Source organism: Petromyzon marinus, chromosome 30 (assembly GCF_048934315.1).
Source record: "Petromyzon marinus isolate PM22_M1 ecotype Great Lakes invasive population chromosome 30, UKy_Petmar_22M1.pri1.0, whole genome shotgun sequence".
Lineage (NCBI taxonomy): Eukaryota > Metazoa > Chordata > Hyperoartia > Petromyzontiformes > Petromyzontidae > Petromyzon > Petromyzon marinus.
This window is the reverse complement of record NC_133696.1, coordinates 12,069,555-12,091,230: the sequence shown is the minus strand read 5'-3', so window position 1 is coordinate 12,091,230 and position 21,676 is coordinate 12,069,555. Positions and strand designations below refer to the sequence as shown.

General features: G+C 49.2%; 1 protein-coding gene and 1 long non-coding RNA gene across 8 annotated transcripts in view; one reads left to right on the top strand and one right to left on the bottom strand.

The window, feature by feature from the left end:
• The window catches only part of LOC103091698 (semaphorin-3C), a 415,462-nt gene that overhangs the window by 50,823 nt on the left and 342,963 nt on the right, over positions 1–21,676 (bottom strand). For all 7 annotated transcript variants that reach the window (XM_032963566.2, XM_032963567.2, XM_076070749.1 and 4 more), the window contains one exon: positions 1,118–1,278. In XM_032963566.2, the coding sequence (XP_032819457.2) occupies positions 1,118–1,278 (161 nt within the window). The remainder of the gene's footprint in view (positions 1–1,117; positions 1,279–21,676) is intronic.
• LOC142929390 (uncharacterized) lies at positions 9,877–14,998 on the top strand. The gene is made up of 2 exons (XR_012945697.1): positions 9,877–10,682; positions 13,422–14,998. It is a non-coding gene; the product is annotated as an uncharacterized LOC142929390 (long non-coding RNA).

Sequence of the window (21,676 nt, the reverse complement as noted above, 5' to 3'; positions counted from 1 at the left end):
TTTTCCTGAAGTGTATAAAATAAATGTAATTGCGCATTTTTCATTTTTACAGATTATTGCTGCAGAGTTGGGGCGCACACAAAATGGGTGTGCTTCAAAATATCGCGCGCACGCTCTGCTCATGAAATCGTGCCGCTAAACCAGTCTTCCGACAACACAATGAAACAAAAAAATAAACCGATGATGCTATTGTACGCTTTCAGTGTTCTGTTCTTCTGCGAGGTTTTTTCCCCTTCCATTTTCTTCACCCTCTCCCCCCCCTCGCAACAGAAACAGCCACGCAGACGCTTACCTCCCACTCCTGCTCACGGCGTCGACCTGAACCCGAAACTTCCGTGCCAGCCTACACATATTTTCTTTGACTCCGAACCAAGCGTGCTGCGTGTGTTGGGTTACTGGAAACTTAACTGCTCGTGGAATTAGAGCGACTTTACCATTAAAGTCCACTGCTTGTTTGTGCATAGTCAAAGTGGCATTTCCCTGTTATAATCCAACGCTAAACTCTGCCCGGGCATGGTTGATTAACAAAGACTCGCACCTGGAAGGTACGTGGGGGAGGGGGTATTAGGTGCCAGATTTGTGCAGTCCCAAGTGCGAGCATGGTACACTGTGTATTTCCCATGACCGCGTGCCTGCTTTAAGTCAATGGGCCATTTTTATTTCACAGATGCAAACGCGATTATAATGAGATGTTGCCGACCAATCAATGAATAAAAGTCGGTCAATGTTTATCCCTGCCCGACAGCCTCGAGCCTAGGTGGTGGAAATTACACTTTCCCATGGCAAGAGGCCAGGCCTACCCAATACACAGCCAACATGGAACAGTTACATAAACGAACCAGAAACAACGAAGCAGTCGCACTGTATGAAACTGCTTCGAATTAGTACGATGACGTCCGAGCGGCACGTTCAGATTTCACCGTTGAAGGTTCCGGGAATTTCCCTTCCGTTTGTTTCTCCTTCCAAAAAGAAAATCCCCCACCCGCAATTCTTTTATTGCGGACGAGTTGTGTGTTTTTTCCCAGAAGCGTCCCAGAAAACTCCGAGAGGGCGGCAATGTCTCGGAAGCGAGGTGGCTGACGCGAGCACGCCGACACCACCGCCCGGACGCTCTTACCGTGAGCGGCTCGCGCTCAATGTTGTTCATGTCCAGGGAAACGACGTGGTCCTTGGCTCCCACGAAGAAGCGGTCCTGGTCCTCGTCCAGCAGGAGGATGCGGAAGTCGTTGTTTCTGCTCAGAAGCGAGAAGTTCTGGAGTGTGCCCGATGCTTGCAGCTCTGAAGTTGACGACGAGACGGGGAGAAGGGGGTGTGTGTGTGTAGGGAACGGTGGACAAGTCAGTGGCCAGTCGGCAAAATGAGTGTAAAAAAAGTTTGATATATAAATACCCCCCTACCACGATCTGGCATTTACCACCATCGACTAAAACTAAACCAAAAAATAGTTTTTATTCCACCAGGTAAGGCCCACTGAACTATATAGGTCTTTTTTCAGAAGTGACCTGGCCACAAATGATAGCCCAATGAAGTGGCTTATCATGTGGAAATATAAAACAGCCAAAAACTCTAAACGCATGTTTCTAAAGGTGGAGAGAAAAACTGTAAATTCCACCCGACCACGGGGAAAACATGCAAACTTCAAATATACAGCAGGCGTCAGGGTCAGGTTCGAACCCACAACCTTCTGTATACCAGGCGAGGTAGTTCACACATCCTGCCACTGTGAAATGTTAACTACCAGAGACTCGGTAGTCAATCTCACAGGGCACTGCAAAATGCGACACAGATGCAAGTTGGCAAAAGAAAATAAAATAACAATAACGACCACATATTTTATCAGCATGGCATGGTATTTACAACAAAGCGATGAGGATTAGGGGTGCACACTTGAGAGAGAATAAAAGCAAAAATCTCTCAACTGCACAATTTTTTAAAAATGTGAACGAGTAATAAACAGCACATTTTCGGTTGCATAACAAAACGCATTTTTGTCGGTAAACAGCACGAGCGGTAAAAACTCCACACCATATTGTAAAAACTGGGTGCAGCTGCGGTAAAAGCAACAAAACTTTGTGCCTTTCCCTGAACCGTAAATATTTTAGCAGCGTTCAGTTTGTTCATTCTGGGCAAAACCAGCATCACCAGCCAAGCGATCAGTATTTCCATCGACTGCGACACGGAAATATTATTGCATCCGTTGGCACCATTTCCCCTTCGTAGTTCTTCACAAAACTAGGCGCTCGTAAAATATAAATCGCTCCGTTTTCTTTCGATGCAACCACCAATGTGCCCTTCATGACGACGTGCCGCATTCTTGATTCGCTCAGCTCCCCTGTCATCTTAATTACGGATCGCCCAAGTAAAATCGCTTATTCGGGCGGTGCATATGACGTCGCCGATATAGCTTTGCTTGGGAGGTTCAAGCGAGCGTGGATAACCGTGACAATAATCGCAGCAGCGAAAGCTTTAGGGGCTGTAGTGTTATAACTGGCCAACACACGAGCCACTACTTTTCACGCGGATGTTAGTTTTGCCAACAAGTGGAATTGCGTTCATGCATTTGCACTCTTCACGTGAAAGGAGGAATGGTATATAAAAAAAAAATCCATTGGAATTCTCTATTAGGAAAACTCTGAAAAAATGGTTTACCCCTCAAAGTCACAAGACAGTTTTAAGAGCCAGCCGTTTACACCATTTTATCTAAACAGTTATAAACTTTAAACAACAAAGCACTTGAACATAAACATTGATACAACAGCATCATTCTTGACCATGATTGCACTCCTCAACAGTATGTACTAAAAAAAAAAAACACTATAACACACACGAGGGGGTGGGTGGCCAGCACCACGCCCCGCCGCCTTTGTCTCCCCGGTGGCGATGTCTACACATCGCACCAGGTACTGATTTGAGGCCGAGTCGACCTAGGGGAGGTCCAGGATCGGTTCAGATAATCGTCACTGGGTGTTGGCCGTGAGCGGGAATCGAACTCGGGCCCGCCGGGTTCGTAGCGCAGCGTAGCGCTAACCGCGGCACCACCGCTCCCCCACACCGCCGACAACGTTCCCATTGACACGTACGTGCGTGCAGTGGATGACACATTTTGACATCCGATCCAAGAATTACGCAACTTAACATTGTGAACTTGCCCAATGACCCTTGACAATGTGCAGTTCCCATGTTAAGATGTGAGAGAGACAGGATCAACACGGCGCTGGTAACACGATGCGCCGGGCTCGAGGCTGCGGGGTTTTTGAGCGCACGTCCGATGCACGAATGTTGGCTCCATGCTCGAGTGCCAGCGTCGTGAAGCAAACGGCTCGCACCTGGACCGCTCCTGCCCACTCCGCCACGCGCCGTGCACGCCTCCTCCTTGCGAGCCACCACGGCTATCGCATACTTTGCGAATCGCACTCCGTTCGTGCAAAGCACGTTCACTGTCAACGCCGGCACGGCGGTCGAGGGAGCGGCCTGCGCCAAGCCTCTTCGCATTTGTCTCTCCCCCCACTGCTGATATTTACAGAGTGTACCAGGCAGTGCTCATTTCAGACCGAGTTGACCAAGGCGAGACCATGGACTGGTTCTGGCATCACTTTGCAAACTGATGTTAGCTGTGGTGAGTAATCAAACTCATGTCACCGGGTCCGTGGAGCAAAGTGCGCTAACCACTGCTCACACACACACACGTGCACTCGCACACACGGGGTAAACGCATAACCTCATCCATATCGCGTCCCCTGATTTTGAGCTCGATCCAACATGGTCAGTATACCTTGCCGATCTCTACCTCTATCCCATCCCAACATCTATACTGCCGTACCATCTCCGTGGTCTCTCGTTTCTTCACTCCGTACACGGACCACATCACAATTCGCAGCCCCCACCATCCCTTAATTATACCCTCTCCCGCGCCAGCCTCCCCGGCTCCCACCAGCCACCTCCTGTGCCCACTGCGACCCCCCCCCCTCCACTCCCATCTCCATCAGAGCCCCTTGCCCCCACCGGTCACAGCCCTTTGCGGCCTCCAGCACCTGACCTGAAACTAATTTGCTCAATTACCCCTCGAGGGGGCAGCTGTCGGATGAGATCCAGGTGGCTTGTGGGTACAGGAGCCAATGCCCCTTGTGTGTAGCACCACTCACGGCGGCGGCGGCGGCGGCGGTGGTAACCGTACTCTCGGAGGGGCTCGCGTTCATGGCGTGTGCCGTAGCTAACTCCCCGCTCTGTCGGGGGCCGTGTATAGATATAAAAATAATGCTTAACAACGCTTTTGCCGCTCGCTGGAAATGTGTTACCTCGTTTTTGCCGAAGTAAAATAAAAACACATCGGCACAGCTGTACGTACGTTTGTATGTAGTGGTGTATCGTGGAACGACTGGCCCTCGCCCCAGTAACATGGAATTCCGAACACTGGCTCAGCGTCGCCGATTATGACGAGCACCGGCCCACGCTCATTTTAGTCGGGAGATTTCCAATCGACTTCTACTGCATTGGATGTGAGGACATTTAATAGCATCTGGCACTAATGACAACAGCCAAGAGTTATATTCTTGGTTCTTTCGGTGAAGTAACGTAGAAGGGAAACAATAAAATAATAAATAAAAAAATATAAAACAATAAAATTCTCACGACGTTTCGACTGCAACACAAGCAATCATCATCAGGTGTGAAAACCACAACAAGAAATGTTTCTTCAATCATCAGGTGTGAAAACCAGAACAAGAAAATGTTCTTGTTGTGGTTTTCACACCTGATGATGATTGCTTGTGTTGCAGTCGAAACGTTATGAGAATTAATTTTTTATATATTTTTTATTTTATTTCATTGTTTCCCTTCTACGTGACTTTACCGAAAGAACCAAGAATATGAATCCCTGCAGTCACGAAAGCTTTAAAGCCAAGAGTTATAGAGTTTTTGTGTAATATATAAACACCCTCTGTGTGTAATGTATTAGATACAACGTTTTCCCAACGCAAACCTGTAGGCTGAAGGCGTTGCATTGGGCCCCTAGAAAGATGAAATGTGAAAAGTTGGGGGAATACGAGGGAAGATGTAGGACGTGAAGTCACGTTTAATTGTAAAGCCAAAATGTATATTTTTTTGTTAGAATACAACGAGACTCCAGCTCTGACTAACTAGCGGTGTCACATTCTTCCCAATCTCCTATTTGCTCACCACTCGCATTCATTCACAATTATAGTTTTCCTTGAACAAATTAATTAGGACTAAGCACCGGCCAAGAGCATGACCAACCATGGGAATATATTCAACAATTAAGTCTTTGACAAGCGTACGCACCCGTGTGCACATCGTTTGATAAATTGAAAGTGAACTTCAAATGCACGCATGAAGCATGCACGGTTAAACAGGAACAGACGTCATTTATCTCAAAAGCAATGAGGCAAACAAGTCACACAATTCACCGTGCGGCACGCGCTCGCACGTCCACAATCCAACTGGCACGTGCGTGCACGCACACTCCTGAGGGCAGGATGTCACAGTGTAAGGCTCGCCGAGCGATGCCGAGCAATGCACCGCGGAGAACGCTATACAGAGCAACGTATCGCACGCATGTAAATGCATGAAAAGGTTGCACTCCCAGGGAAACCTGCTCATGACCTTTGATCCCATCGAGGGTGTCACAGCATTCACGAGAGACTCGCGTGAAACGTTTATTGATCGCCGATGTCGTAGCAAAGTTCAGTCCCGACTGCTCATTAGATCAAAAGACTCCGATGATTGAGAGCTCCTCACTTGATATTTGACCACATCTAGGGGGGGGGGGTCACTGCGATGATCACTGCACCAACGGCACACCACCAGGGCTATCCGTGATGACCAAGCCTGCCTGGCGACGGGGCTGAGATAAGTTGCCGTTATAAAAAAAAACGCAATACTCCAATTGTCCTTTCCAAAGAACGCTGGTCACCAACGGGCAGGCAGGAGTGAGGGGGCAAAAAGCAGCAGCTGCAACAACGCAGATGTCCACGTTGGCTGGTGCCACTCTCCAGATGCGTACAGTGCCGGTAGCCCGAGCGCCAACAGTGGAATGCGCCCTCTCCCTTCATTCGATTAGCGAGCCAAACTGTGACTTTCACCCCCCGCCCCCCGTTAATTAAAGCACGCAACCAGACCCCCCCCCTTCGCTTTTTTTAAGATTGGCATGTGCACTATATTGGATAGCTATTCTTTCCAGACGGGTGGGAGCTGTGCTCAGGACACACTTAACTCAGAATTGGAAAGTTTGCGAGTTCAAACCGCGGCCTAGCCAAGTATGAACGTGAGCACTGCCCTCTGGGACGACAACAGTGGTTGCCTTACAAAGAAACCTGCGAACTGCCATGGGAATGTGGAATTTACAACAACTGCTCAGAGCCACCACTGCAGACGAGTGCTTGCCCCAATGCGTGCTTGTTCCAGGGAGATGCTTTGCCTTGGAATGCCAATAAGCACGGAGACACTTGGACTTGATTTCGACATCAAGATTACATCGACGAGTGAACTCATTCGACACCGGATTTGAGCACTTTCCCCAAGTAAATGAGCTAACATAATAGGACTGCAAATCATTGACGGCCATTCATTACACAAGTTCCGCATGAGAACATCACAAGTCCATTACGAAATGCGTCAGCCTGGCACTTAAAACTGAAGCTCTTTATGCTGCCTGTAAAGGTCATCTTTGTACAGAAACGAGGTCTGAAATATCTTGCCAAAAGGTGGCCTCTGACGAGGCGTGTATGTGTGCAAACACGTAAATGTGTATGTATGTTGAACTTCTTTCGCACCGTACGTAGCCAATCTGCTAATCGGAGATGCGAGGGAAGGAAAACAAACTAAACACACAATACGTTCAAAAGAGTTTTAAAATTAGATTTAAAAGTGCATAGTTCCAGTGGCTTCCTAATATCAGAAGGAAGAGCGTTCCACAGGGCCGCAGAAGCGCATCTGAAAATACGTGATGCAGTGACCGCCTATGTTCGATGGTTAACCAAAAACCGCTGCGAGAAAGCATTTGCATGGAACTTTAAGTGTACAGAGCACATGAAAAAAGAAGAAAAAAATAGGCGGTGGCTTTGTAGACGAATGGGACAAATGATAACGTTGGCCATCACGAGGACAGCGAGAGGCACACCTGGCGGCCGATGCTGGCCGTGTGGTCCAGGTTGTCACCACCGTGCACCCGCACGCTCCGTTCAGAATAATCGATCCGAGGACAGTTTGGGCCTGCTTGAGATGCCAATTAACAACTACTGTACTTGTTCATCTCTTTACAGGGCGCATTGAACGGCGGTTGTTAGGGAAACGTAATCATCCCTGTTTAAAATCAGATTGTGTTTACAACTCCCTCTGATCCGGAACAAATGATGAGGAATTACAAATGACTGCCGGCGCGAGTGGAGCAGGTGCCACGTCCTTCTCTTGTCTCTGCCACATGTGTCTCATTCCACTTCCCCTCCCTCCTGCTCCCGCCCCCCCCTCCACCATCTCACTTCTATTGCCACCTTTATTTGTGAATTTCGCGATTTTTTGTTAAGTTACGGCTTTTATTCAAAATTATCTTGTTCACGTAATTTGTATCAGCTACTTACCGCGGTGTGATTATTCATAGTACTTGCCGAGGACATGCACATTCTCGGGCTGCTTACCCTCAATGCCCTCTCGGTCAGAATACGAATCCCACAACCGATTAAACGGTATACTTTTACTGTCAATCCACAAATACAATCAACGCACAAAACACGCAATTTCAATTGACGTTCATGGTTACACACTATAGAAATATTTTTGGCAATATCTAAACTCATAAAACATCAGGACGTTTCTGTGGGAATTCCATGCTAAACTATTGAGACAATTCAAACCAAACTCAAGAAATGAAAAAAAGAATCGTGGCTAGTCCAGTGACATTAATCCTTATTCATGTTTATTTTCCTTTGTGATTCGTTCTGTCATCGTTCACTCCACTGCTGGTCCCCATGCCCTATATCAAAACACGTGCTCATTCGCTCACAAGCAGACGCCCGGACAAGCACACTCGCCCACGGGCGAACGTACACCCTTACGCACACACACACACGGGCGTACACACACACGCCTCTTCCAAATTTACGTGTGCATGCGCATACTCGCACGCAAAAGGCACGCGCACAAACACAAGGGCCTGGCGGTTTGCCATTGGTGGCATTCACCGCCCCCCCTGACCCTCGCCTGCCATTGCCTTTGAAGCGGAAAGTGCAATGCAGATTTCAGAGAGCCGAGCAGGTGGCATCTGCAACTTATCAGGTAGAAATGTCCCTAATAACCTCTCGGGGCGGGGGGGGGCAGGAGCTGCTGGTGGCACGCAAAGGGATGTGTGCGAAACTCTGCGCCACAGACTCGCGGTAAAAATACACTCGGCTCGCAAAACGGACGACGCTCAATGAACACCCACAGAAGTCAGTGGTGCACTCGCACACTTGCACACACGAGCACCACGGCGAGAAGCACGCCTGTGCGTTAAAGTTTGAGATGTGTGTTCGTGTATTCTGGTGGTGAACGCACTGCGCTATCAACCCGGCGATCCGAGTTCAATTCCCGTTCGTGGCTAATATCGGTGACAAATATCCGAACCAGCTCTGGGCCTCCCCCAAGGTCAACTCAGCCGTAAATGGGTAACTGGTGCGGCGTGTAAACATCATCCCTGGCGAGACAAACGTGGCCAGATGCGGTGCTAATTGAAATCACCCCCTCGTGTGCCGTGCTGGCATTCATAGGTGCTGGCTACGATCACCTGCCCCATCAGTTTGTTAATGCTGCACGGGGAATGGGGGTGGGAGGGAGAGAGGGAGGGGTGGGGGTATTTGTCTGTTTGTATTCTGCACGTACTTATAATATACATTTCTGAGAATAGGTTTTCCCCTTTAATCTTCCAACAAAGGGGAAAAATCTATTCTCATATTTTGGCACTGGCAAAGGACGTCCCATGATGTAGTTGCTCACCCCGAGCCCTCATTACTCTGATAGTGGCATTGTCTTTGTGCTGTATGCCTTTTGGCGTCCTCTGGGGTCTAGCACCGGTTGAGACGAGGCTCAAAAGAAAGCTGTCTCTGGTGTGGACCAATCAGTTTCAAAGACAATGCATATATTATCAGAGTTTGTGTTTTTGTTTGCATTTTGACCACAAGCATTGTGGTTAATGCAGACACGATTTCTTGTAAAAGGTTTCAGTTTGGTGTTTTAACAAATTAACACACCTGCTTTGTTGCCAGATAAAAGGGGAAAAAAACCTATTCTCATATTCTGGGACTGGCAAAGGAGGTCTCATGATGCATACATCTGCCTCGATGGAAATGACAGACGCCCTGTCGCACGCGAAATCCCTCCTCTTGGCAGTGTGCAACGCAGACGTGCAGGCGATCGGTCGCCCGGGATGCCACGGTCCACTGGCTCCTTACACTCCTCATTTCTACATTAGGGTGAAGCCCACCAGCAGCCCCCAGGAACCATTTACAAGTGAAAGTCGGACCACCTGGATCGCGAGATTGGAAATGTGTTGGCTTGTAAGCCAACACATTTCCAATCTCGCTACAGTAGTGGCAGACAAGAGCGCGTCCGTGGGATGTTGGCGTTGTTTATATTGCGAGCATGTTCACCGCGTGACCGGATCTTATTAAAAACAGGCAAGCGCCGTCAATTAAATAAAACCACCAATTATTATCCCAAGTACGTATGATTGAAGCGGAGGGTTTATTTTTATACGGTGCCCCGCAAAGAGCTGGCTCTCGCGGTAATTTAGTTTGCACGGCAGATTGCCTTGCCCGGCCACCCCACCGTAATAGCTCATGTTCACTGCACCAACAGTCAAGTTGAAATAAACCAGAAAAGCATGTTAATTAATAATCCAGCTGCGTTTCATCACTCGGCTGTGGATAATTCTTGCATTGTTGCCTTGGCAGTCGAATCAGCATGGGGACGACCATCGTGGACCCAAACAGCCCTTGTCAATGTCACCCAGGATTGATCGGGTCGGGATTATCCCATGCGCTGGCGCTTTCGTCGTTCCGAATCGCGACGAACCGTACGGCGGGGGTGGGGGTGGGGGGGTGTCGCACGAGAGGAAGTGGACCTGGGAAAGCGCAGCTGCAGCCATTGTGCGTCATTAAATAGCACGTGGCACCGCCGTGGGGCACGTGCAGGCACCGCCGTGGGGCACGTGCAGGCACCGCCGTGGGGCACGTGCAGGCACCGCCGTGGGGCACGTGCAGGCACCGCCGTGGGGCACGTGCAGGCACCGCCGTGGGGCACGTGCAGGCACCGCCGTGGGGCACGTGCAGGCACCGCCGTGGGGCACGTGCAGGCACCGCCGTGGGGCACGTGCAGGCACCGCCGTGGGGCACGTGCAGGCACCGCCGTGGGGCACGTGCAGGCACCGCCGTGGGGCACGTGCAGGCACCGCCGTGGGGCACGTGCAGGCACCGCCGTGGGGCACGCGGCACCGCCGTGGGGCACGCGGCACCGCCGTGGGGCACGTGGCAGGCGCCGCCTCCACTCGGGCGCTCTGGGGGTGCCGACTGGGAACCGACTCATCGCAGCAGCAGCCGCAGCAGCAACAGCAGCAAGCACAACAAAAAAAGAGTTGACACTGGAATTTTTCTGAAGCATTCCACCTCGTGAGGACTTGACGTCACCAGTGGCAAAAGGTAAATACATAAATACGTCCATTGGAAAAATAAAAAGTCTCATACAGTGAGGACAAATGTGCTAAGTTTTGAGTGCATGCAATATCCATTAATCTTTGGCTCACTATGACATTCGCAGACCGAAGGATATATGGTAGTCAGTGCACATTTCCAGCTGTATTCTGACCTGGCGTGCGTTTCCGTTCTTGCGTCAATGCCGCCTCGCGATCCGAAGGCATTTGGGCTTGAGCAGAGTATGTTATTTAAGTTTATGAGCGAGGAATTAGAGGGCTTTAAGGTTACGGGCGGGTTGAACCCCTGGGCCTTCCAACAGGAAGAGGGCGGGTGCTTGGGGAACAAACCAAACCAGCCAGGACCTCCAGCAGGACACAACGGCGATTGTGAATGCTCAGGAAGAGAGATTTTATGGGTCGAGGCACCTGCTGGGGCTGGCAACGTGTAGCCGGCAGATTTATTCTCTCGAGGTGAAAAAAAGCGGGCTCCCTGGGACTGGTGGTGTTTGCCTTGGTTTGGCGGGGTCATTTGTATCTTATTAAACCTGATATACTTTCGGTGTGTGGTTTGAACAATGAATAATATTTGAGGTCTCTTCAGGGACCAAGGTACAATTTTTTTTGGACGGGGAGGAAATGAAATATTTAAATGTTTGGGAGTTTGGAAGTGTTAAATAACGGCACGCACCGGTACCACTGCGGCCGCGTTCCACGCTCACTCAAAATGCCGCCACAGCATCAGTGGTTTACAGCGGTCGCCTTTTTATAGATCCGAACGATTAAATCGCTGGCCGCCGGAGCGGCCAATGCCATGACCGCAGTGACGTGCGAACACCCCAGAGGCATCACCAAAGGCAAACACAGTTGCATAAAAAACAAATCCTACAGCAGCATTGGGGCGGTCAAAGACAAGTCCCATTGGTTTCATGGTGATCAACGACTTCCAAGCAGAGAAGGACCCCACGAACTTATGGCTGGGAATGATGAACATCTATCTGATGGTATAGCAGCGCTTTAAATCGCCCGCGGAACTAGTTAAGTGGAATAAATATTATAGAGATCCTCCGTTAGTACAAAAACAATTAACTACCGCACAGCATATGAATTTGTTTGAGTCTTTGCCAATGGACTTTAAGAATCCCAACGGGGATGCAGGCGTGCTCTCAGCCAATCATTACTGTTGCAACGTTAACCCTTCAAGACCTTCAACGGTGTTTTTTCTCTCTGTTTGAGCCTCATTGTCATCAGTGTTACTTTTAGGAGTTAACGTTAGTCTAATTCATATGTTTTACATTGCTTTATTCAAAGGCCCAACCATTCCCTCCACTGTGAAGGTGATAACCACATTGTGCCGAGATGTTAACGACCTCTCCTGGTATGCAGAAGGTCGTGGGTTCGATCCATACCCTGACATCTGTATATTTGGAATTTGCATGTTCTCCCTGTGGTCACGTGGATATTTCTCCAGGCCCTCTGGTTTTCCCTCCACGTTATAGAATCAACGTGCGTTTAGAACATTTGGCTGATATAAATGTCCACATCATACGCCACTTGGTTGAGCTATCGTTTGTGGCCAGCTCGCTTGTGGAAAAAGAGCTATGTAGCTCAGTGGGCTGGTAAGATACAAATTCTTCGCTAGAACGAGGGACTATTTAGATGAACACATGAACGGCGCATTTGGTATTTGTGGTGACGGCACATGCTTGTTGCAAATGTCACTCGCTCAGCCATCTATGCTGCCCCGTGTGTGCGCGCACGCGTGTGTGTGCAATTGCCTCAAACGCCGACTGTGTGCTGCCCTCCCAGTCACACGGCACATGTTCTGAATTTACCAACACAAATAAACAGCAACAACGGCAGGACGAGCGAAGCCCAGAAACGTTCAATTCTTCAAAGCAAACACTCCTTTACCCCCCCCCCCCCCACGATGGAATTTTAAACACAAGCACGACGCATTTCTCTCCCTTGATTGTTTTCATTTAACCAATTCCAAACGAGACACGAAGTGCAATCAGCCCTGAGCACTATTTGCACTGTGGCCATTGTGCGGTAAGTTTTCGGGGATTTGCCAGAGGATTGTTTGAAGCCATCACTCAACACTTGACGGCATCTACACCGGAATGTATACACCTCGGTCGCGCATACGACAAAACCTCGCTTGAAAATGAGCGAGTAATTCCAGATAGCTGCCGTGCGCTTTGCGTGTGCCTTCATCAGGAGACTCTCCCTTGAGTGTCAGAGATGGCCGTCTGAAGTAGATGAATACAATGATCAGTTCGGCAAGTGACCCTTAATGACCCTCATCATGAAACTTTGTTTCTTCCTTAAGAGGGGCCCTTGCAGCGGAGTGAAGCATTTTTCTGGAATGTCCGTAACACCACGACGGCTCTTTCCAAATGAGTTTCACCTGTTTGCAAAAAAAAAATCTGGCCGCCGTTTGCTTGGGCAATTGGCCAAGATGTGCGCTCTGAGGCAGGCAGGCAGTCGAGCGAGCGTGCTCGCATTTCTATTTCTATTTGGAGGGGGGTTGGGGGGAGAAAAAAATGTTACCGGCCACGCTTCGCACGAGCATTCGAATTTTGCCAAACAACGCCACCTGCTCTGCCATTCTAATCGTCCGCTTCTTTTGTCCGTTTTGTTTATTTGTGCGTGTGCGCGACGGCAAATCGTTGACCAAGCGCACTCCGCGGCGCCGTGAAAGCCGATGTGAGAAATGTCAAACCCCCCCCCACCTCCTCCTCCCCAGCTCTTCTCAGCCGGGGCACGCGCCTCCAGGCCCGCTGTCAAACGATGCAGACAAACCTCCTGGGCAGGAGCGACTCGGACAGCACTCGCGTCAGCCACCCAAGGAGCGCGCGCAGGGGGGGTGACCGGCGTGCAACGGAAAGGCGCAGATAGAGAAAGCCGCCATCCATCGTTGACAACGAAGAGACATCGGCGCGTTAATGACGATTGCTTTAAAGTGCCCTTCAAGTCGACAACGCCTTGTTGGCTTGGTGCTATCTCTCCATTTGGCCAAGTTGACCAGGTCGTCCTTGTAAGAGAGCCTCTGTTGGCTCAAGTTCTTGCCTGGTAAAATAAACCCTCCTACTCTGGAAACGTGAGTATTAAAGGTTAAGGTCAAGAGGTCATCTCAGCCAATGTCATCAATGCTACCGCAGCTCACGATGACTTTCTGGCATATACCCTGGTGCACTGTCGACACCCAAGGTCCACTCTTACGCTCTTCCTTCCGGTGCTAGGAAGTCACTGGGAGCGATGCACTTTTTAAATCTGCAAACTCACTTCTTGAGAACTGCTTTTTGCGTTTAGGTTGTTGTCCTTCCCCGGCACCTCTGATTAGCACGGTTGGCTACGTACGGTGCGAAAGAAGCTCACCATACATGCATGCACGCGTACATCATGTGGCTTTGATTGTCCACCCACAGCTTCCCACTCCATGTGCGTCTCGGCCACGTGTCGCACCCCACCCTGCACGCCCACTCCACTCATTGTAACCTCTTCACCCTGCTTACGTCCACAAGCCTCTCCTACGACATTTGTCTTACGTGTGTCAATGCCTTTTAGATTGACGTAATCCTACGTCGCCACACAATACCTCAAGGAAAAAAATACAGGTTACTTTTGCGCGTACAAAATACATGCGGTTATGTCCACACACCTGCGTGCACAAAGGGCCGGATCATGAACACTCGCATGAACTTGCTGACGCATGGCACATTTGAAGGCATGCATGCGTGCCCACATTCAATACGCACGTTTAAATGTTGACCCAAGTCCGGGCAAGCAGTGCGAAGCCCAGCATTAGCCCCTTATTAAGGACGAGCTTTCAGATTTTCTTTCTTCTGACAACAGATAGAGTTTAACAGAGTGGGAGAACGGACACTGGCCACAGAGACCAGCTCGAGTGAAAACACGCACGGCTACCGCAAGTTATCTTAACCCCCCTTTACACCGTTCCCACTTGCCATGCAAAACCCGTTAGCTCTGCACGAGAATGCTCAACATTAATAGCGGGTAATGGATCGGTGCTCTTGAGGGGCAGGAGAGGAAGCATCGGAGAGGAAGAGGTCAGTGGGAAGTGGAGGGGTGGCACTGTGCTTTGGCTGCCCGGTTCCTGGGTGGCTGTGGAGGCCTTGTTCAAGTCCATAGTTCAACGTGGTAATGTGCCATTTTATTGACGGACTGCGTGTTATCTTGTATGTATGTTGAACTTCTTTCGCACCGTACGTAGCCAACCGTGCTAAGTGGAGGACTGTTTTTGTCGTTGTTTTTGCTGCCTTTGCTCAAGCTTAATAAAATCGGACTTGTACAATGTATTTATATTTCGTGACTTGCTTCCCTATGTTTGCACTCTTATCGTTTTTGTTTTATGGTTTGCTGTTGTAACTCGCTGACCTGCTCATACTGGACATCTGTGAAAAAGAACTTCGGATCTCAGAGGATTCCTCCAGTTTAAACAAACATTCTGATTCCGAAGTAGTCTCCTGGCAGGTAACCGCCCTGAACCTGAACCAAAGTGCATCCTCAGGAGCGGAATTCAAATTTGTACAAAGTTTTATTCCAATTTGCTTCGCCCGACATGTTCGGTCGATGCTGTTTATGAAGTTTCAAGTTCATCTTGTTTAACCAGGCGGGAATAATGAGACCAGGATAGTTTAATTTGCGAAGAGTGACCAAGAAGAAGAGGAATGATGACTGTTAAGGGATAATCCCAATTAATGATAATGCTCATTTGTTACCCGCACAATGTTCACTTGCCCGAAGGCAGCAGCACTGAGGCACGGAGCCAATCTCAGAGATGAGCTCAGTTGAAGTGAGATATAAAGAATGTTGTTTGAGAGACTTGCGGGTAATATTTGAATTTGGTTCATTTAGACCACGCATATGCAAATCCATAACCTTCTCAGGCAATTGACATCACAAGGTCAAGGCTCGCATAGTCGGAAAAATATAAGTGCAAACGGATCAAAATGTTTTCCTAGAGTGACGAGAAATCTGATCTCAGCATGCAGTGCTGAGAATGACATCGTGGATTGGTTTGCATTCCTTAGAATGAGATCACACCAGCCAAAGTCGGCCCTTAAAGCAAGTACACAGCACTGCGCATTGAGTGGCGATCGCGCAAAAAAAAAAACATCACTCAGAAGTAAACTGTGGGCACCAGAGCTCGATGACATCGCAGCCACTAATGGGAACGAGCCGTGGCTGGTGTTGGTAAAGAATGAAAGAGGCAACGACCTCCGCCTTTGCAATTATTTTTTTGTTCCATTTGATGAGCACGGATCCCCACAGAAAGATGTACTAACCGCTGCTCCATCAACAAAAATCGACCTTCTTTTACAGCATTGGCAGCACTGCCAAGTAGAAATAGCTCTGAAATAAGACACGGCTGGAACTTTCCCGTGTAGCTCGTGAATTCAAAGAGCTTTTATTATCCCCCCCCCCACCCAATAGGCATTCGCCAGCTCTCCGGGAGGATATAGAGTTTGTTCTTTTATGAATGCTGTTTTTGTATCTCTTGATTTCGGGCACATTCAGACTGTGCGCAATTTAGCGTGTGGCATTTGTCTTCACTTGACTGTTAGAATCCAATGTCAGCTTTAAGTTGTATTTGTCTCACAAGTAAGTCGAAGGAGTGAGTGTGGGCTCGTGGACAGGCTTGCCAGCCAGTCTTCTTGATAGGCCCCAATGTCAAAGTCCCATGGCCTGTAGCGCATACGCAACCCAAAACTTCACTCCTCCACTGCCGAGTACACTTATAAGTTCACCGAAAAAGGAGACATTATTTACTTGCGCAGTGGGTGTTGCCGTGTTGTCGGGTTATGCCGTGTGTTGCCCGGCACTTTGTCCGACGTTCCGCTCCACGTGTCGAGACCTTCCAAGTGGAGCGGAACGTTGGACATCGTGCCGAACAGCACGGGAGCATGACCCAAAAACACATCGGAGAGCTGTCCAGCACACCCGCGAAAACCCATGCAGTAGTGCTGTAGTTTGTTTATTTAATATGTATTTCCGACATTACTGGCGGCTTCTCATGACTGTGACATTTCCATTAATTCAGTGAACCAGGACTACAGTGCAGCATGTCTGCCAATCCTGTATGGGTCTGGTGATATGGCAGAGTGGTTACTGGGTTTCACAGCATGAAAGAGGCTTCCTCGGAGGACCCGATGAGAATTGAGGCAAGGCATGAGCGCACACACACGTGTACCCGTGTGTGCCAGATACCGGCTGCCATCATCACGCGAGCCATCATCACCTCCGAAAGCCGCCCCCCAGTTTTCACACCTAAGGCGCAATTCTGAAATTGTGCCGTTTGCAAGATGGTGGTGACGATGAGTCCTTGAGATGCCGAGTTCTCTCCGATGACGAAGCTTGGATTCGACTGGAAACAGATGGTATGAATGCCAGCCGCAGAGTGTGATAATTAAATTTGCAAATGGAAATGTACCGAAATACAATGTTATAGTGCCTGGATAACACCGGTTAAACTAAAAACACATGATTCATTGGCAAACAAAGTATCGTGCGCTTTATTTTTCACCAAGACAAATACAATCATTTTAAAATATTGCAATGTAAGCGTCGTTCACCGAAATGCTTTGTAGATTTGCTAAAAAAAAAAAAAATCGGTTTTGAAAAATTGCGAGTCACACCGACATCGAGCCCTTTTAACGTTACGTGGCGGAACCGCAGACACATGGGCATGGTCCGTGCGGCAGCGCAGGGCGTTAGGTACGACGATGCAGTTGGACGGAGCGCTGCATTGTGACATTCCACCACGCATGAAAAAAGGAGGGCGTCGCTGTGTGATGAAAATTTCACCCCGGCAAACACGCAAAAGGGGCTACCTCGCTGCTAACATGCAGTCCCCTTTGATCCGAGGCTGGTAGCCGACCCCGGGGAGTTTCATGGCGACACGTCTGTCTTTCATAACGAGCTGCTAATTGAATTGTAACCGACACCGCCTTTCATTGAGGCCGCTGCGGATTGGTGACATTTGGTTGCGTTACAAGGTCACTTTGCTGGCATTCCCATCCTGGTCAAACCCACAGAGGCTCCTTGGACGAGCACATAACGTGACCGGTGGCAATATGCGATTCAAATTAAATGAGGCCGGCCCACAGATGTGTTTGCAGAAACGCTCCCCACGCATGTAAATGCCGCAGAGCTAATCGGCCAGGTTCGAAAGAAAAGGAACATCTACTTAAAATGGCTCGGTTGTATACATTTACCGTCAGACAACGATTGATGTTCGAGGCAAATGGGTCAGGGGACATGTGCTACGCATCAATCCTGAGCGCATTAACCCCTTTTAAAAGGGGCCGCCTCCCAGAGCACCCGCATGTGTGATTTTCAAATCCAAAACACTGTCAGTGCGCGACGCGCTGGCCCGTACACTCAAGTTCCACCCGGGGGTCACGCGGGGGCAATCACACCGGCCTGACGAGACAGCTGCACGCGCCTCCCAAACTTCTGCGTTTAACCCGGCTTCAAAGCACGCGCGGGGCGAGTCACGCGCTCGCGCGGTGCGGGCAGCACCACGGACAGTGGGGCAGGGGCAGGCGAGGTGGGGCGGGGAGCATCGATGAGGACATCAACTGGGCTGGAGACTTATTTTTTTTATATATATAAAACTGAAACTATCATTTTTTTTTATTTCACCAGGTCAGGATGCACTGAGCTCAATCGCTCTTTTTCAGAAGCGGCCTGGCCATGACGAATGATAGCTCAACGGAGAAGATTATCGCGTGGAAATTTATAGCAGCCAAATATTCTAAATGCATGTTGCTAAATGTGGAGGGGAAAACCGGAGCACCCGGATAAAAATCCACGCGACCACGGGGAGAGCAACACGCAAACTCCAAATATACAGGCGTCAGGGTCAGGATCTAACCCACGACCTCCTGTATACCAGGCGAGGAAGTTAACATCTCGCTGGAGCAGTGGTTGGCGTGCTGTGCAATGGACCGAGCCATGGCTGTCATTAGTGCCGTGTAATATATTAACTGGTTTTAGGCCCCCCCCCTTTCACCAATCTGCTCTAACCCGCATGGTGAAGTATGGTCAAAACAATCCCAATGACCAACACAGCATGGGGGAAGCCTTTATCTGGGAGTGGCTTGACCATGGGTTGCAAATGAATATTATGCATGAATATAGCGGTGAATAATAAATTTGTGATAAAACAGTGTCCCTATTTCAAACAAAAGCCAGAAAATGTAGAAAATGTGTGACAATCTGAAAGATGCCACTTCAATTTGACAAGCGCCTCTTTGAGGTGAAGAACATTTCAGAGATAATCTGCACGGAGGTCGGCATGGCAGAGCACAACAGCTGACATGAGCAGAGCTCACCTCCAGTGATCTCGTCTCGCAACCCATGGGGCTGACGCTCTTAGTCCTCGCAATTGAACTTGCCAAGAGGGGAATAAAGCGAATGTACCACAAGTGAAAGGTGATCATATTTAGTGGTAAATCTAAATAAGTTGATTCATGCCGAATTTACCCTGATGATGATGATACGCCTATAATAAGCCTTACCACAGCAAATGCAACATGAATTATGTTGCTGTGTTAACGCATATTACCCACATATAGATGAAAAAACTCCAATATATCACGCATGTAAAACTCCAATATATCACGTACGTGACTTTACCGAAAGAACCAAAGAGTATCCAATATATCGTTTTAACCTTAACCCTCCTTCGGAGAGTCAATTGAAACCCAAGACCAAGAATGCACGAAGTTGCCGCTCTTCGTGGCGACTGCCTCCCGTGTCGCGGTGTGTCGGTGAAACTCAAGCCAGGCCCTGGCCTTTTGGCACAAAACAAAAAAACCCACAACAAGCCCCTAGGACAGACGGCTCTCGCCTGGCAGGTATCGCTCACACCTGTGCACCGCAGACTCCATAATGAGGCCGCACACCTGTTCGCAATATCGGCGGAGCTTCGCGGTGTGTCGCCGCACAGACGGAGCATTCTTCGCTTGCCATCATATTTCACGAATGCATTGTGACCAAACACGTGTATACTTCCTGAAATTTGATTTCCTAGATTCTATTAAATGTCATGCCGATATATATGTAGAGTACGTAGTACAACACATCGACTGCTATCTTTTGCGAGATAAAGTAGCTCGTGAATCAAGTTGCACAGCTGCACGGATGGCCGATGCAGGCAGTCAGATGAGGCTGTTTTCACTTCGTACGCATTCCCCTTGCCCACACATTTGTCCTGGCAGCCACATGCCGACTTAAATTATTAACGTCACATCGCTCTACCCGAAATCAGAGTCGTACAGGGGCGGGCAGGCAGGCAGAGGTACAGTGGAAGGGGTGATGCCCTACCGCAGTCACATTGGCGTTTTCCCGGCCGCTAGTTTTGGGTTTAATGCACGGCGAGAGGCACCAGGATCTCCCGGTGAGGTCTGCATCCCTACCAAAATCTCTCCCCTTCCATCAGCCCCCACCACTGTCTCGCCCTGTAACCCCCAACCTCACTAATACGCCTGCTGCTTGACAGACCCCCGTTAGCGCTCCCCCCACCGCCACAAAACCCTCATCATGCACCCATTGTCGTCTGGCCACGCCGCTGATCCACCTGACCCCACATCGGGGCCCTCACCCCCATCCATATGCCAGACCCTCACCGAGTTTCCGTGCTTCCCAGATGGAGTCTCATTACCACATCCTGGGCCTGTGTAGGCTCTCATCGGGCCTAGATCCCAACCCAGGGAATCTCTCAGCCCCCCCCTTGTAAGTCTTGTGACCTCTCCTCACCGGAGCTTCCATAACTCACCCCACCGAGTCCACGACTCCCCCAACAGAGTGCTGCAATGAATTTACACAGCCCCTCGCCGAGTCCATCCTCCTCCCCCCACCCCTTCCTCCACTGAATCGCACAATTCCCCACGGAGCCTCATCCCGCCCCCCCCCTCCTCCGATCGAGCCTTTGCAAAAAAGTAGATCACGTCAGCTCAGTTTGGAGCGAGTTCCGACGATATGATCAGATGAGGTGTGACCAAATTCAGTGCCTTAAACCATGCATCCATAGTTAGAATTTGTTTTCAAGATGTACCCTAAAACTCACACGCCAAAATTGCTTCAAAGTCTGCGATTCATTTGTTTTTTCGATTTACCAATGCACGCAGAGCAGCGTGGAATCCTCTAAATCTGTGTGCCGCAGCACATTACATCGCTTCTAACGGCCAATGTATATATCCAGTTTTCCCTCGCTCTACGCGGTAGCTGTAGTAGTAGATGCATTTAAAACGAGACGGCTGCCTGCTGAGTAGCGCACACGGTGCACAACCAACGCCGTCCCAGCTCCGGCCACTTCAGCCGCATGTCGGGGAACTCAAAGCGCGCAGAGCGGATCTTGGGTAAGACATTGGTTAGCCGCATGTGCGGTGCCAAAATCGCACAGACCGAACCCGCGTAGAGCCAGGGGAACCTGTCGCGTTGACATCGGGATTCCTTTCAGGCACACATGCAAGATATACAGGGTGATTAAACATTTTTTCGTCAACACTTCTGCGAATTTGCAACAATACCGTAAAAAAATGTGCCTCCAGGCTCCGGAGGCCAGCTGCATAAGATTCCAGGTACGCGTTGACAACGATGGCGAACAAGTGGAGACTCTTTGACTTTTTGAAGCTATTAACATTACATTTGTTATCATGTGGCAGTGTATTAACCGTTTTTTTTTTCATTAAAAACGAGTCCCGTGTAAGTGTTAACATTATTTCGAAGCACCCTGTATTTGCTTCATATGTACCTTTGCTAAAGTGTGTTGTAGGATTGCTTGATGTTATTTATGAACACAACCATAAACACATTTAGGGTAGTGTATGATGTAAAATTATAACCATTAATCTGTAACACGATGCATGAACGACACTGAAGCATTTCATGCTCCTTAATGGGGATGTACGGACGGAAGGTGTCAAGGTGAACATTGCTGATGTTTTCTTAATGATACACATTATGTGGACA